This window comes from Leucoraja erinacea, chromosome 36 (assembly GCF_028641065.1).
Source record: "Leucoraja erinacea ecotype New England chromosome 36, Leri_hhj_1, whole genome shotgun sequence".
Lineage (NCBI taxonomy): Eukaryota > Metazoa > Chordata > Chondrichthyes > Rajiformes > Rajidae > Leucoraja > Leucoraja erinaceus.
In genome coordinates this window covers 7,346,629-7,364,488 of record NC_073412.1, presented here as the reverse complement: position 1 = coordinate 7,364,488, position 17,860 = coordinate 7,346,629, and the positions used below count along the sequence as shown (strand labels likewise).

The window sequence follows — 17,860 nt, the reverse complement described above, 5'->3', positions numbered from 1 at the left end:
CCCTTACATGTTTTTCCTCTACCTGCTAAATTTTTGTAAGGTGTCCTTGAGACTCTTGAAAGGCGCCCATAAATAAAATTTATTATTATTATTATTATTATTCATTGGGTTCATTTGATTCATTGGGAATCAGACAAGTCTCAGAGTCTCATTGAGTAGCACAGCATGGAAATAGGCCCTTCAGCTCAACTTGCCCACACTGACCTACATGTCCCATCTACCCATGTCTCTCCTGCCTGCGTTTGGCCCATATCCCTCTAAACCCGTCCTATCCACGTACATGTCTAAATATTGTATTGTGATAGTCCCTGCCTCAACTACCTCCTCCAGCAGCTCGCTCCATACACCCACCACCCTCTTAGTGGATAAAGTTACCCCTCACTAAGTTAAGTTCCTATTAAATCTCCCCCCCCCCCATCACCTTAACCTCTGCCACCTGGTTCTCGATTCCCCTATTCAGTGCAAGAGACTCTGTGTGTCTACCTGATCTATTCCTCTCATGATTTTATACACCTCGATAAGATGACCCCTCATCCTCCTGCGCTCCAAGGAATAGAGACCCAGCCTGCTCAACCTCTCCCTGTAGCTCACACCCTCGAGATCTGGCAACGTCCTCGTAAATCTTCTCTGGGCTCTTTCCACCCCCCAGTCTTGGTAGCACCCACATCAGAGGTGGGTCAAGGGTTGGTCTGGTGACCCAGTTAGTGATGGAACAGGGGTCTGACCCACCCCCCCCCCCATGGTCACTGGTCCACGGTTGTGGTCATCGGGTGAGCCGGTCAGGTGAAGAATAAACTGACCACCAACAGCCATGTTATGGTGGATGGAACACGGGGACTTTATTGGATCTGCTGCTGGGGAAACATTCACACAGAGCTGGAAGCCACGGTAACACGTTAACGACACGTTAAGCACACGGACGGAGTCGGGAGATGGAGCTCAGCGTCTGCCAGAGGTCGGGGGTGAAGGGACCTTGATGTCCTGTCCCCTCTGCAGTCTCTTCTCACACTCGGTCAGGTAGTTCACCCCATCCACCACCACCTGGACCAGCTCCACCTGCAGGGGGCAGCAAACCTCCTGCCGTTAGAACCCGCGGCACCCCTGGAGAACACAGCGGTCAGTGGGAGACTGACCCCTCCCCCCCCATCACTGTCACTGTCACTGACCCCTCCACCGTCCCTTACCACACACCCCCCACCCCACTCACTTCCTACCCCACCACATCCCCTATCTCCCCCAAACCATCCCATCCCACACCCAATGCCCCACACAACCACCTCCCTCCCCATCCCCCCACCTCACCTATGCCTCACCCCTACCACCCCCTCCCCCACCCCACCCCATACCCAATGCCCCACACAACCCCCTCCCTCCCCACCACGACCCAAAGCCCCATCCCACCCCGTCCCACCATGAAAGCTCCGTGGACCTACCTCGGACTTGCCCAGCCGGTCCAGGTTGGAGATGTCGAACACGCCTCCCACAGCGGCCGTGTCCACGCCCCCCGTGCCGCGTTTCTGCAGCCGCAGGTTCTCCAGGATCTTGGCGAAGCGAGGATCCTGAAACAAGGGAACCCATTTAGTTGACCCAGTGTCTACATGCTCCAGCCAGTATTGGGCCGGTACTCACTGGAGTTTAGAAGAATGAAGCGGGGGGTAGACCTCATTGAAACATACAGAATAGTGAAAGGCCTGGATAGAGTGGACGTGGAGAGTAGATACAGGATGATGCTCCACCTGCACCACCCCATAAAAACATTGTCAAGGCATTGACTGCACATGTTAGACACAGAGTGAAGCTACACTGTCCCACCGAACAGACCCAGGGCATGGATGTGTTAGATACAGACTGAATGTGCAAGTGTCTAGTTGGATAGTTATATGGATGGGAAGGGAATGGAGGGTTATGGTCTGAGCGCAGGTATATGGGACTAGGGGAGATTATGTGTTCGGCACGGACTAGAAGGGTCGAGATGGCCTGTTTCCGTGCTGTAATTGTTATATGGTTATATTATATGGTTATATGGTGTCGGAACCTAGAGTCTGGGTTGGGTCTGAACTGGGAGATACAGACTGAAGCTCCCTTAACCCTGTCCCATTGACAGCACGGGCTAGACAGACTCAAAGTACATCTCCCTCCACATTGACCCATTACATGCTCCCAGGCTCTGGATAATACAAGTTGCAGACGTGTCTCTCTTGGCTATGAACATTTGACATCTGTCAGAATCAGACGCACAATTTGATAAGTTAGGGCGAGACACACAAAGTAAATCTTCCTCTCGTGTGTGTCGTCATTCACTCCCAGGACAGGGGCAAATGTGAGTCAGTGCTGTTAGGGTCAGCTGTTTCAACACCAGGCAGGCAGCTTGCAACCCAGCAGTATGAATATTGATTTCTCCAATTTCAAGTAACCCTTGCATTCCCTCTCTCTCCGTCCCTCCCCCACCCTAGTCATCCTGCTAGTTCCACTGTTTGCATCCAGATATACCTCTGTTATCAACTCTTCCACAGCCAACAATGGACCATTGTGGGCTCCACCTTTCCTTGGTCATCAGTTCCAGCTCTAATTTGTTCTGAACCTTTTCATACTTCTAGTTTCCCTCTCCCCTGACTCTCAGTCTGAAGAAAGATCTCGACCCAAAACATCACCTTTTATTTTTCTCCAGAGATGCTGCCTGACCCGCTGAGTTACTCCACCACTTTGTATCAGTCTAGGGTGCGGAGGTGGGCTCTGCGCGTAGTGCGGTGAGGCTCGGTGCCTCTCGGGGTTACGGTACCTTGCTGAGCATGGGCAGTTTCATGTGCACCCCAGCTCGCAGTCCAGTGCCCAGGTTGGACGGGCAGGACAGGATGTAGCCCAGCCGCTCGTTCCACATAAACTCCCAGCCTTTCTCCGAGATCAGTCTCTCCACCTGGGGGAACATGGTCCACATGAGAACTCGACTTCCATCCAAACATCAGACATTTACGACATTGGTGAAAAATGCTGCAGTAACTCAGCGGGACAGGCAGCATCTCTGGAGAGAAGGAATGGGTGATGTTTTGGGTCGAGTCCCTTCTTCAAACTGTAGAGGAGTCTGAAGAAGGGTCTCGACCTGAAACGCCACCCATTCCTTCTCTCCAGAGATGCTGCCTGTCCCCGCTGAGCTATTCCAGCAATTTGTGTCTATCTTCAGTGTAAATAGACAATAGACAATAGGTGCAGGAGTAGGCCATTCGGTCCTTCGAGCCAGCATCGCCTTTCAATGTGATCATGGATAATCATCCCCAATCAGTACCCCGTTCCTGCCATCTTCCCATATCCCCTGACTCCACTATCTTTAAGAGCCCGAATCAGAATCTGCTGTTCCTTCCTACAAGGTTAGGGAATGGCAGCATATATCTCTTGAAGGCAAATTGCATCCAACTAATATGATGGTTTTAAGACTTTGAGATATAGGAACAGAATTAGGCCATTCAGCCCATCGAGTCTGCTTCCCCCTTTCCGTGCGGTTCCCGGAGGTTGCAGGTGGTTGCCGGAGGTTGCAGGTGGTTGCAGGTAGTGGAAACAGGTAGGGAGACTGACAAAAACCTCTGGGAACCGCACAGAAACCTTTGGTGGGGCGCAAAGTCTCCAGAGGTTTCCGTTCAGGTTTCCTAAGTGGGACAGGGGCATTAGTGAGCGGGGATCACTGGTCGGCGCGGACTCGGTGGACCGAGGGGCTGTATGTCTAACCTCAACTGAAACTGATAGAACAATTACTAAAAGTGGTGAGAGAGGAAACTAATTGGTGTTCATAGGAATGAACATATATGTCCATATGCTGTGTACATTATTCAATGCAGTAATATTATGGGAACTCATTTGTAAGTACAGGTGTCCCTAGGATGGGTATCTGCAGCCACCCTGTACTGAGAGGGAGCAGGTATAAAATTGGGGCAAGGCCCTTTTGCCCTTATGATAGAGCCCTTGGCTGAAAGTATAAGAATTCATCCGAATATTCGGGGGTATAATACTAAGGACTCAAATAATAAAATTTCATTATACGCAGACGATATACTTCTAAATTGGGGCAAGACTGATGACAACATTATTAGGCAGGAGCCAAGGAGAACCTGATCCTGTGCTGGACTGTTCTTTGTTCTAATGTTGTATGTTGCATTTTAGGAGGAGGAATGAGAGAATAAACACGAGGGCACAATTTTAAATGGGATGCACTCACAGAGATCTGGGTCTATTTATGGTTGTGGCATTAAAAGGGATAGGGCAGCTTTTGAAAGTGAAAAAATCCTGGCAGGAACCCGGCTACTAAAACAGTGGCAGAACCTGAATGAGCAAGTGAGTCATGGTCCACCTTAAGGGCCTGTCCCACTTGGGCGACATTTTCGGTGGCAGCCTGAAAAGAGGTTGTCGCGTCGTAGTCGGGCCGTGACGCTTGGCGTCTCCCTGTCGCCCCGGGAATTTGGAATGTTCAAAAACACAGGGGAACGAGGATTTCAGGAGGACACGGAAGGGTTTGGCAGGTGGGATTTCACGAGACGACTGCAGGGCCGAGAGGCTTTAATTCTCAACGTAAGACTGACAAAGTCTGGATTGTCGGTCAGTGAACAAAGGCGGTTGCAGGGAGATCAGCGGGAGGGGTTTAATATTCTCAATGGTGCACAGTCGATAGAAACTGTTCCCATTGTCTGAGGGAATCCAGAACCAGGGGTCAGAGACTGAGGGTGGTTGGCAAAGCATTGCAAGCAAAAACCGAGATGAAGAGTGTCTTTGTTTGAATTGCAGTGAGTGTGTGGGTTGGAATGTGGTGTTGGGCGGGTAGTGGAGACGGATTCAACAGTGGTGCTGGAAGTCAGCTGATTGGAAGGTCTATGGGATGGGCAGTCAAATTATTCCTCTGTAGCGCTGGTACAGACACGATGGGCCGAATGGCCTTCTAACATGACATCACCATTCTCTCTCTCCACTTGATGCTATCATCTGCCATTATCCCATTCTACTCTGGTCCCCAATCGCTCAAGACCACAGGAAAAGGCTTAATAATGTTGTAATCCACCCTGCCTCCACCTATATACTCAGTATAGATTATCCACAGACACCCAATCAATGTTCACCTATGGATAGAAGGAATGGGTGACAGGATTGCACTTCCAAAAAGATCCAATATACGTCTGAGTCAGAGCTGGACAAGAGATTCCGTTCAGAGAGACTCAAAAAGCTGGAGTAACTCAGACTCTGAAGCAGAGACTCGACACAAAACACCACCTATTCCTTCTCTCCAGAGATGCCGCCTGTCCCGCTGAGTTACTCCAGCATTTTTGCGTCTATCTTGGTTCCAACCAGCATCTGCAGTTCCTTCCTACACCAATAGACACCTGTACTTACCAATGAGTTCCCATGATATTATTGGATTGATAAGTCACATATAGATTCATTGGTTTCCTCTCCCTCATCACTTTTATTCATTGTGGTGTTGGAGGTACAGGTACCAGTACTCCAGGTACTCCAGGTACTCCAGTACTCCAGTACTCCAGGTACTCCAGGTACTCCAGAAACAAGTCAGAGTTCCCTGTGCTGCTCTGCAGAGCTTCAGATATGGGGTGAAGGGAAGCCCAGTGTAACGAGGAGCCCAGATTGAGTGCGGGCTGCTCGGGGAACTGCTGATGTGAGGGGCAGGGTCTACTCCGAGCAGAGTCCCGCTCAGCTGAGGGAGTCCCACACTGGCTGCGGTTCCCTCCCAGTCACATTCGTGGGGCAGAAAGACTGCAGAGGAGGGTCCTGTGTACACAGGAGTGGTCAATTTCCTGATCCCTCATCCCTGCCTCACCCCCTCTCCCCCACCCTGTCCAGTCGAGGCTTCAGCCCACTGATCCACGCCAACCATCTATCACCCGCTCATCATTTCTCATCCACTCCCTACACACCAGGGGCTGTTCACTGAAGGCCAGTTAACCCACAAGGGTTTAGGATGTGGGAGGAAACCGGAGCACTCGGAGGAAACCCACGCAGTCACAATGAGAACATTTAAACTCCACACAGACAGCACCCGAGGTCAGGATCGAACCCGGGTCTCTGGCACTCTGAGGCTGCGGCTCTGCCCACTGTGCCACCGTGATGCTCCCATTTGATGCCTGAAGGGGGAACCCGACCCCAAACCTCTCCATGTTCTCCATAGATGGTGCCTGACCTGGTGTGTTCCTCCCGTACTTTGTGGAGTACGGTGCTGGCTTGGTTGTTGAGATCAAATGGGTAAAGTAACAATTCTGATGCTCGATGAGGAAGGGGGAAGGGGGGGGGGGGGGGGGGGAGATTGCATTCAAGGGCAAGACGGGCAAGACCAAGGGTAGATTCTCTTACAAAGAAGAGGATGTGGGAGCTTGGCTTGTTTTTTATTTGTTTAATTAGGTTTTACCGTAGAGATACAGCGCAGAAACAGGCCCTTCAGCCCACTGAGTCCGCGCCGACCAGCGATCTCCGCACACGCCCCTTCACACGCACGCACGCACACACGCACACGCACACGCACACGCACACACACACAGATATACACACACACACACGCACACGCACGCACGCACGCGCACACACACGCACACGCACGCACACACACACGCACACGCACGCACGCACACACACACACACCAAGCCAATTAACCTACAAACTTGTACGTCATGATCACAATGAATGGCGGTGCTGGCTCGAAGGGCCGAATGGCCTCCTCCTGCACCTATTTTCTATGTTTCTATGTTTCTATGTCTTTGGAGTGTGGGGGGAAACCGGATCACCTGGAGAAAACCCACGCAGGCCACGGGGAGAACGTACAAACTCCGTACAGACAGCAACCGCAGTTAGAAACATAGAAACATAGAAATTAGGTGCAGGAGTAGGCCATTCGGCCCTTCGAGCCTGCACCGCCATTCAGTATGATCATGGCTGATCATCCAACTCAGTATCCCGTACCTGCCTTCTCTCCATACCCCCTGAACCCCTTAGCCACAAGGGCCACATCTAACTCCCTCTTAAATATAGCCAATGAACTGGCCTCAACTACCTTCTGTGGCAGAGAGTTCCAGAGATTCACCACTCTCTGTGTGAAAAATGTTCTTCTCATCTCGGTTTTAAAGGATTTCCCCTTTATCCTTAAGCTGTGACCCCTAGGATCGAACCCGTGTCTCTAGCGCTGTGAGGCAGCAACTCGACCGCTACCCCACCGTAATGCCCGGGTTGCCGGGTAGGTTGTCGAGGTGGGGGGTTGGGCGAAGTGAATATAATAGAACAAAAGGAACCACACACAGGATCGAAACATAAAGCCCACAGTCACGAGGTGAGGCAGAGGCTGTGTTTGCCGGGACAGGAGAACTGGTAACCAGAGCAACGCAGGTTTCAAAAGCTGTGATTGACAAAGGAACCAGTGGGGAGAGAAAGAGTTATTTTTACACCACGAGTTGTTGAGCTCCTAGACGTGGAATCCAACCGCCACTTTAAAACAAAGGAGTAAATTCCTTTGGGAACTCGATTCTTTGGCTGCGAGAGACACAGAGACACAGCTGCCACCTCACAGCACCAGAGACCTGACCTCACTGGACCTTCTACACTCTTCCTGTGACCACGTGGGTTTCCTCCGGGTGCTCCGGTTTCCTCCCACATCCCAAAGACGAGCAGGCTTGTACGGTGCACCTTTAGAAAGGAGAGGAGGAGGTATGTCTTTGGCCAGAGGGTGGTGAATCTGTGGAATGCATTGCCACAGATGCCTGTGGAGGCCAAGTCATTGGGTATTTTTACAGCAGAGATTGACAGGTTCTTGATTGGTCCCAGGGTGACGGAAGCAGAATGGGGTTGAGACGGGATAGTAGATCAGCCATGATTGAATGGCGGAATAGATGCGATGGGCCGAATGGCCTAATTCTGCTCCTATAAATGATGAACATGTCAATTGGCCTCTGTAAATTTTTCTAGTGTGTAGGGATTAGATATGAGAGTGGGATAGCATAGAAGAAAGTGATCGTTACTTGGTGGGCTGAAGGGACTGTTTCAAAGTTGAAACACCCTTGCAATAGTCTGTTCGAACTTCTACCATTCATCAGACAATAGACACTAGACAATAGGTGCAGGAGTAGGCCATTCGGCCCTTCGAGCCAGCACCGCCATATAATGTGATCATGGCTGATCATCCCCAATCAGTACCCCGTTTCTGCCTTCTCTCCATATTCCCTGACTCCGCTATTTTTAAGAGCCCTAGCTAGCTCTCTCTTGAAAGCATCCAGAGAACCTGAGGCAGAGAGCGGTGGAGGCAGTTACAAGGCCAGTTACTACGCCCGCACCTCCAGACTTAGGAACAGCTTCATCCCCAGAGCTATAGCTGCTCTGAACAGGTACTGCTGACTGCCCCCCCCCTGAAAAGTCTCCCTCGGATGGTCACGTCGCACATCGACCCAACACAGACCTATTTGCACTTTATACGGCTTTAACTGTTTTTTAAATCTTGTTTCTCTGGGTGTCTAAATCTTTACCTAAGTAAGTTATTCATTATCAAATCCAAATAGAGTCATACAGCACGGAAACAGGCCCTTCGGCCCAACTTACCCATGCCGACCGGGATGCCCCATCTACACTAGTCCCACCTGCCCACATTTGGCCCATATCCCTCTGAACCATAGAGGGAGTACAGAGAAGGTTCGCCAGACTGATTCCTGGGATGTCAGGACTTTCATGTGAAGAAAGACTGGATAGACTCGGCTTGTACTCGCTAGAATTTAGAAGATTGAGGGGGGATCTTATAGAAACTTACAAAATTCTTAAGGGATTGGACAGGCTAGATGCAGGAAGATTGTTCCTGATGTTGGGGAAGTCCAGGACAAGGGGTCACAATTTAAGGATAAGGGGGAAATCTTTTAGGACCGAGATGAGAAAAACATTTTTCACACAGAGAGTGGTGAAATTCTCTGCCACAGAAGGTAGTTGAGGCCAGTTCATTGGCTATATTTAAGAGGGAGTTAGATGTGGCCCTTGTGGCTAAAGGGATCAGGGGGTATGGAGAGAAGGCAGGTATAGGATACTGAGTTGGATGATCAGCCATGATCATATTGAATGGCGGTGCAGGCTCGAAGGGCCGAATGGCCTACTCCTGCACCTATTTTCTATGTTTCTATGTTTCTCAATCAATCAAAACTTTGTCGAGTTGAATTAAGACCAGGACACATTTCATCTGCAGGTAAAAGGTTGACAATTGTCCTTCGCAAGTGCCAGGCAATGCCATCTCCAACTAGGGACATGATGGCACCATCCCCAAGTTCCCGGACCTCCAGGATATTGATGGCTATATTGGCCAGAACCTCAACTGAACCTCAACATGACTGGTTGAGTGAAAGATACGGCATGGAAACAGGCCCTTTGGCCCGAGTCTAGAACCAACCACCGGTCACCAATCCAACCAGAAAGATCGCGTCCATTTTCCGGACATCCAGAGTTCCTCCAGGCCTTTGTATTTTGATCAAGATTCCGGCATCTGCAGCTCCTTGCATCTCTGAATTATCTAACTGTTCCTTCATTATCAAGTCTAAATCTTTCACCATTCCTGGCAACTGTAATGCCCCTGTCCCACTTAGGAAACCTGAACGGAAACCTCTGGAGACTTTGCGCCCCACCCAAGGTTTCCGTGCGGTTCCCGGAGGTTTTTCTCAGTCTCCCTACCTGCTTCCACTACCTGCAACCTCCGGCAACCACCTGCAACCTCCGGGAACCGCACGGAAACCTTGGGTGGGATGCAAAGTCTCCGTTCAGGTTTCCTAAGTGGGACAGGGGCATTATTAGGGAACACTTTCATCCCATAGCGGGCAGTGGTCCAAGGACGTGACGTGCTCAAGGGCAATTTAAGATGGGCTATAAATGCCAGCGACGTCCATATGGTATCAATACTTTAAGGGTTAATGTTACCAGTGCTTGGGAGTGGGACTGAATGGATGACTCCACCTGAGAACTAACATTAGCATGATGGGCCCAATGGCCTCCACCACTGCACCAGGCCAGTTCCTTTGCTCTGGTTATTACACAGAATCTCACCCACCTCTTTGAGACCTCGGCAGAACGTCTCAAACACCCTCTTCATGTTGCCCCCCTTCTCCATGGAGATGACTCGAGTGTGGTCCTCCTCGTTGACCCAGATTAGGAATGTCTTGTCGTTGTTGTGCCTGTGAGTGAGAGGGAGCCGGGCAACGTTCACAGTAAACAGAGGCCTCGCGTCAGCTGTATCCACAGCCAGAAATATCCACCCCTCCATTATCTGCTCCATCCCGTGTGTGGTTTCATTACCAAGTCCAAATAGAGTCATACAGCACGGAAACAGGCCCTTCGGCCCAACTTGCCCATGCCGACCCATCTACGCTAGTCCCACCTACCTGGATCTGGCCCATATCCCTCTAAACTTTTCCTTATCCATGTATCTATCCAAATGCCGTGTATGTTGTTATAATGCCTGGTCTCCCTCTATCTCCTCTAACAGCTCGTTCCATATATCCATCACCCTCCGTGTGAATGATATGAATTTAGATTTACAGGCTTCAATCTGCCCTCTGCTGAACCCTATCCCTCCCTCCATTATAATAATAATCTTATTTATATAGCACATTTTTAGTCAACTTGCATTGACCCCAAAGTGCTTCACATAATTACATTACATTCACACACAGGCAAAGGTGGGTGAAGTGTCTTGCCCCAAGGACACAACGACAGTATGCACTCCAAGCGGGATTCGAACCGGCTACCTTCCGGTTGCCAGCCGAACACTTCGCCCATTGCGCCATCTGTCGTCCACCTCCCCATTAACACCCACCTCCCCTACATCCCCCTTCCATTCCCCCGAAACGGACCCTGCCTGATCGCACGAATGGTACAAATGTCATTGGGTTTACCAAGGGCAAGAGGGAGTCCGGAGTGGTTGAGCATCTTGGCTGCTGGTTGCAAGGTGGCAAGTCAGGAGATGGCCATCAGGCCAGTGGGGGGGAGAGTTAGGACCAGGGAAGGAAGGGTGGGGAGAGAAGAAAGCTGGGAGGTGGAGATGGAGATGGGCGGAGACAAGAAGAAGCAAGAGGGTGGTCATCTGGAGAAAGAGAGGGAAATCGGAACAGGTTTTCCAAGGGTCTTGGTTGACCATAACTGGCAGAGGTGGGCAGGACAGGCGGATGGATGGACTTACCAGATCCCACGGGCATCAGGCCAATCTCTCGCCATCCCGGCAGAGGTCAGCAAAGGGGACACCGGCTTGTCGAACAAGAAATGATCCTAAAGGGTGGAAAAGTCCATGGTTATTACACCAGGAGCGAGATATCATCGTAACAAAACCAGCATTGTGTAGCAACCCATGAGTAGGAAGGAACTGCAGATGCTGGTTTACACCGAAGGTAGACACAAAGTGCTGGAGTAACTCAGCGGGACAGGCAGCATCTCTGGAGAGAAGGAACGGGGGTGATGTTTTGGGTGAAGAGTGATAGCTCACTAGACTCGTGTTCTCCCAGACTAGGGAGAGCACCGTCTAGACGTGCAGTAGGTCTCCCTCTACACTGCCTCAGCAAGTACCCAGGATAGGGAGCAGTGTGGACCGCGTATAGAGTGGAGCCACTTCTACACTGTCCCACCACACACACCATGGCTGCGATGGCGAGGGTCAGACATAGTGTGGACCTCCCTCTGCCTAACCGTGAAATGACTCCGGTGATGAAATGAGTCGGGGGATATGAAGAGAAGGCAGGAACGGGGTACTGATTGGGGATGATCAGCCAGGATCACATCGAAGGGCCGAATGGCCTACTCCTGCACCTATCGTCTATTGTCTATTGTCCATTGCCCAAGCAATGTGACACAGTCCCACAACTGCAAGAGAAATCTGTCCCCATCACAACCTGAGCCCTCTGAACTGTCTGTGTAGCTCCTGCTGGCCCTGCCCCGGGACAGTGTTCTCTCCCTTGCTGAAGATGAGACATTGGATCCACGCCTTACATCAATGAGTTGCTGCTGCTCCTTGTCAGTCATGTTGGACAGGCTGTAGTATCTTCCTGCCAGGTCGCCCTTCAGCCCAGCCAGGGCATCCACAGTCACCCTCTCCACCTCCCTCCTCTCGGCACGGGTGCAGGCAGGGGGCATGCTCAGCCCACGGATACTGCGGCCTGTCCGCACCCGGGAAGACAGGACGTACTTCTCGTCAAACTGCCCGTTCCTGATCTGCAATTAGGAAACAGAAAATACAGAACATAGGTCAAAATAGAAGTCAAAATAGGTTGTACACAAAAATGCTGGAGAAACTCAGCGGGTGCAGCAGCATCTATGGAGCGAAGGAAATAGGCAACGTTTCGGTCCGAAACCCTTCTTCAGACTGATGGGGGAAGGCAGGGAGAAGAAAGGAAAAAGGAGGAGCCCGAGGGCTGAGGAAGGGGAGGAGACAGCAAGGACTAACAAAATTGGGAGAATTCAATGTTCATGCCCCCAGGATGCAGACTCCCCAAGCGGAATATGAGGTGCTGCTCCCTCCAATTTCCGGTGTTGCTCGCTCTGGCCATGGAGGAGACCCAGGACAGAGAGGTCGGATATGGAATGGGGGAGGGGGAGTTGAGGTGCTGAGCCACTGGGAGGTCAGGTTGGTTAATGCGGACCGAGCGGAGGTGTTCGGCCAAACGATCGCCCAGCCTCCGCTTGGTCTCACCAATATAGATCGTCAAACTAGGTTTGTGGTTTTATTGCCCTCGGTAAATTACCCCTAGTGTGTACGGAGTGGATGAGAAAGTGGAGCTATGGGAACAGGTGATCGATGGTCGGCATGGACTTGATGGGCCAAAGGACCCCATCTCCATGCTCTATCTTATAGATAAGCTAGGAATCATCAGAACTGGTCACCGCAGACACAAGGTGAAGACACAAGAGACTGCAGATGTTGAAACATAGAAACATAGAAAATAGGTACGGGAGTGGGCCATTCGGCCCTTCGAGCCTGCACCGCCAGTCAATATGATCATGGCTGATCATCCAACTCAGTATCCTGTCCCCGGCTTTCTCTCCACACACCCCGATCCCTTTAGCCACATCAAACTCCCTCTTAAATATAGCCAACGAACTGACCTCAAATCTTGAGCAAAACACAAAGTGCTGGAGGAACTAAGTGTGGGTCAGGCAGCATCTAAAAGGAAAATGATAATGTGACGTTTCGGTTCGGGACCCTTGTTCAGACTGAGGAAATATATGCAACCTGGGTCAGGACATGGTAGGAATCAGGAGTGGGAGATGGGAGATGGAGAGAGGAGAACGTGTTCAAAGTAGGTAGACAAAAATGCTGGAGAAACTCAGCGGGTGAGGCAGCATCATAGATGCTGCCTCACCCGCTGAGTTTCTCCAGCATTTTTGTCTACCTTCGATTTTTCCAGCATCTGCAGTCCCTTCTTAAACAAGCCTTCAAAGTCGGTGTGTACTTTGCGGAGATCTTGCAGTGGAACCGTAAAAGGTAAGCACAAGGAACTGCAGACGCTGGAATCTCAATCAAAACACAAAGTGCTGGAGGAACTCTGCATCTGCGGAGGAAATGGACTGATGACCTTATGGATCGGGAATCCTTCAGACTCAAGAAAATGGTTCTTTGAAGAAGGAGGGGAATCTGAAGAAGAATCCCAACCTGAAACATCGTCTGTTTTGGACTGAAATGGACGTCCCGCAGCCCCGACGTCGGACTGGTATCATCCTGGCGAGCGGTCCTGGACATCGGGCCGCCCGTAGCTGCAACTGCGGAGGGCAGGGGGAGGCCCTGACCACGGGGAACAGTGGAGGAAGAAGACTGACTTTGGTGCCTTCCCTCACAGTGGGAAACTTTGATTCTGCTGTGTGGGGATGTTTTGTGTTGAATTCTATAGTGTGTTGAGTCCTGTTTATTTTTATTGTATGGCTGTATGGGAATTCATTTCACTGTGCCATCTGGCACACGTGACAATTAAATTTATCTTGTATCTTGTATCTTGTTTATTCTTCCACTGAGTTCCTCCAGCAGTGTTTTGCTCATTCCAGCCACAAACTGGAAAGGCTGGTTATCTGAAATTGTGGAGTTTAAATGGAAATGGAGAAGAGAGCAGCGGTGCGTGTAATAGACAGATGCTATCTATGGAAAACAAGTTCCATTCTCCACCCACTCAATCTCATTCCACATTTCAAGGACACACCCCTTTCATAGACAGACTCTCCCATTGAATCTCACCACCTCCATCCCATGGACCCTTCACTGTAAGTGAACACTTTGCCTCTCGTCCCCTGTTCGATCTCCTGACGAAAGTTCATTGACAATTATTGTTGTATCCATTGTAAGCAATTCTGCAACATGAAATCTACACCCCCCTCCCAACCCCCAACTTATGGACTCCCGGGAGGTCGCCCTCAACAACCCCTCCCCCTCCCTGTCCCTTAATTGCAACTTCACGTGTAAAGAAAGAGGTGGTGCACAGGCAAAGTTACTGCTGTATGCCCCTGTCCCACTTAGGAAACCTGAACGGAAACCTCTGGAGACTTTGCGCCCCACCCAAGGTTTCCGTGCGGTTCCCGGAGGTTTTTGTCAGTCTCCCTACCTGCTTCCACTACCTGCAACCTCCGGCAACCACCTGCAACCTCCGGGAACCGCACGGAAACCTTGGGTGGGGCGCAAAGTCTCCAGAGGTTTCCGTTCAGGTTTCCTAAGTGGTACAGGGGCTTTACAGCGCCAGAGACAGGTTCGATCCTGACTACGAGTGCTGTCCGTACGGAATTTGTATGTTCTCCCCGCGACCTCTCTGGGTGCTCAGGTTTCCTCCCACATTCCGAAGGTTTACAGGTTTGTAGGTTAATTGGTTGAGGTAAAAAAAAAAATTGTCAATTGTTCCCTCGTGGGTGGGATAGTGAAAGTGTGCAGGAATCGCTGGTTGGTGCTAGCTCGGTCGGGCCGAAGGGACTGTTTCTGCACTGTATCTCTAAACTAAACACATTCCTTCACTTTCCTGCTTGCCCAAATGTAAAACCAACCTCTTTGGTCAAGCTTTATGTTATTGATATTGACATTGCAAGTTAGCACAGTGTGACATTTTGTTTGATTGTGTCCCTATAAGCTCCTTGAACCAATTTTGTACCTTCGAAACCCCAAGTTAACAATAATATCTTCCAGTAATTCATATTTATACTCACTTTGCTTGCGTCCAAGTCCGTTGGGTGTCTCATGGTCCTTGGGTCGTATCCATTGTGCCTTTCGATAATGACAGGGTCAAAAATGTCTGCAAAGACCTGGATCAGTGGAGAAGACAGAGTTAATGGCCCTGTCCCACGATGCGACATAAACATATAACCATATAACAATTCCAGCACGGAAACAGGCCATCTCGGCCCTACAAGTCCGTGCCGAACAACTTTTTTTCCCTTAGTCCCACCTGCCTGCACTCATACCATAACCCTCCATTCCCTTCTCATCCATATGCCTATCCAATTTATTTTTAAATGATACCAACGAACCTCCCTCCACCACTTCCACTGGAAGCTCATTCCACACCGCTACCACTCTCTGAGTAAAGAAATTCCCCCTCATGTTACCCCTAAACTTCTGTCCCTTAATTCTGAAGTCATGTCCTCTTGTTTGAATCTTCCCTATTCTCAAAGGGAAAAGCTGGTCCACATCAACTCTGTCTATCCCTCTCATCATTTTAAAGACCTCTATCAAGTCCCCCCTTAACCTTCTGCGCTCCAGAGAATAAAGACCTAACTTATTCAACCTTTCTCTGTAACTTAGTTGTTGAAACCCAGGCAACATTCTAGTAAATCTCCTCTGTACTCTCTCTATTTTGTTGACATCCTTCCTATAATTGGGCGACCAAAATTGTACACCATACTCCAGATTTGGTCTCACCAATGCCTTGTACAATTTTAACATTACATCCCAGACTTCACCCAAGAGCTCTCCCGAGTTAAAAAAAAATCAAACTTGTGGTAAGTACGTAGAATGTACGTAGCGGGTACGTCGGAGCTCGTGGACGTCTCGTAGTGGCTCGTAACGCTAACGGCAGGTACTCGGGAAACGCGGAGGTTTTCTCAACAGTGTGAAAAATTTCCAAGAGTAAAAAAATACTCGTGATGAGGCACCACCAGGTTAATTCCCGGGATGGCGGGACTGTCATATGCTGAGAGAATGAAGCAGCTGGGCTTGTACACTCTGGAGTTTAGAAGGATGAGAGGGTATCTCATTGAAACATATAAGATTGTTAAGCGTTTGGATACGCTAGAGGCAGAAAACATGTTCCCAATGTTGGGAGAGTCCAGAACCAAGGGGCCACACACAGTTTAAGAATAAGAGGTAAGCCATTTAGAACGGAGACGAGGAAACACTTTTTCTCTCAGAGAGTTGTGAGTCTGTGGAATTCTCTGCCTCAGGAGAGAATTGGTGGTGGAGGCAGGATTTCTGGATACTTTCAAGAGATAGCTAGATAGGGCTCTTAAAGATAGCGGAGTCAGGGGATATGGGGAGAAGGCAGGAACGGGATACTGATTGGGGATGATCAGCCATGATCACATTGAATGGCGGTGCTGGCTCGAAGGGCCGAATGGCCTACTCCTGCACTTATTGTCTATTGTCTATTGTCTATTGACCACGAGTTTGATTTTTTTTTTAACTCGGGAGAGCTCTTGGGTAAACTCGCATCATGGGACAGGCCCTTAAGGAAACATTCACTGCATCATTAAACTAGACAGCGTTAGGAAACAGTGGTAGAGTTGCTGCCTTACAATACTAGAGACCTGGGCTTGAACCTGACTATGGGTGCTGTCTGTATGGAGTTTGCTGTGACTCCGGGTGCTCCGGTTTCCTCCCATATTCCATGCAGGTTTGTAGGTTAATAGGTTTCTGTAAATTGCCCCTAGCGTGTCGGATCAACCTAGTATATGGGGTCAGTGTGGATTTGGTGAACCACCCTGTATCTCTAAATTAAACTAAGTTGTTCTTTGGAGGCTCTGCAGGGGGGATGCACTCCCTGCGATGAAGACACTTTCATACAAAAAGTGGTTGGTCATGTTTGACATACACTCACAAGTTGACAAGCCATATGAGTAGAATTAGGCCATTCGGCCCATCCACTCCACCATTCAATCATGGCTGATCTCTGCCTCCTGATCCCATTTTCCTGCCTTCTCCCCATAACCCTTGACACCCGCTAGTGGACCGTAAAAGAATGAGAGGCTGAACGGTCTGAAGTGGAAAGACTGTGGGAGATGCAGAGAGAATGTTTCTCCCAGCTGGAGTATTTAGAACTAGAGTTCACTGTGTTAGAATAAGGTGCGACTCGCATCTGATAGAAATGACGAGGAATTCCTTCACTTGGACGGATGAGAATCTTTGGAATTCTCCAGCCAGGAACGCTATGGATGTGGAATCATTCAGTGCAGAGAGAACAAGGAGGTGTAGGAGTATGGGGACAGAGTGGGAACATGGTGCTGAGGACAAGATTGGACTAGATGCGATATTATTAAATGGCAGATACAGCTCAAGAACATCTCTGGTCTGCATCCCCTCTTGGTGTTTTTATTACTAAGTTCATTACAGCAGTGATCATGTGGGGCCTCATTGATTGTGAGATACTTTGTGAGTAGAATTAGGCCATTCAGCCCATCGAGTCCACTCCATCTAAGTGAGATACTTTGGGATGTCCCAAGCTGATGTGGAGCGTTGGGCAAACATAAATCTATCATTAAGTGAGTCCACTTGTTCATGTTCATAAATGATAGAAGCAGACTGAGGCCATTTGGCCCATCAAGTCTACTCCACCATTCAATCATGGCTGATCTATCTTTCCCTCTCAATCCCATTAGTAAAGTCGGAGAGTCATAAAATCTTACAGCGTGGAA

General features: G+C 49.7%; 1 protein-coding gene across 2 annotated transcripts in view; it reads right to left on the bottom strand.

Annotated features, from left to right (window-relative positions):
• Positions 1 to 814: 814 nt before the first annotated feature.
• LOC129713505 (creatine kinase U-type, mitochondrial-like) overlaps positions 815 to 17,860 on the bottom strand; it is a 32,837-nt gene continuing 15,791 nt past the window's right edge. For both annotated transcript variants that reach the window (XM_055662574.1, XM_055662575.1), the window contains exons 4-10: positions 15,161 to 15,256; positions 11,975 to 12,196; positions 11,175 to 11,260; positions 10,047 to 10,170; positions 2,780 to 2,914; positions 1,434 to 1,559; positions 815 to 1,056 (exon numbers count right to left, since the gene is read on the bottom strand). In XM_055662574.1, the coding sequence (XP_055518549.1) occupies positions 940 to 1,056; positions 1,434 to 1,559; positions 2,780 to 2,914; positions 10,047 to 10,170; positions 11,175 to 11,260; positions 11,975 to 12,196; positions 15,161 to 15,256 (906 nt within the window). In that variant the 3' untranslated portion in view covers positions 815 to 939. The remainder of the gene's footprint in view (positions 1,057 to 1,433; positions 1,560 to 2,779; positions 2,915 to 10,046; positions 10,171 to 11,174; positions 11,261 to 11,974; positions 12,197 to 15,160; positions 15,257 to 17,860) is intronic.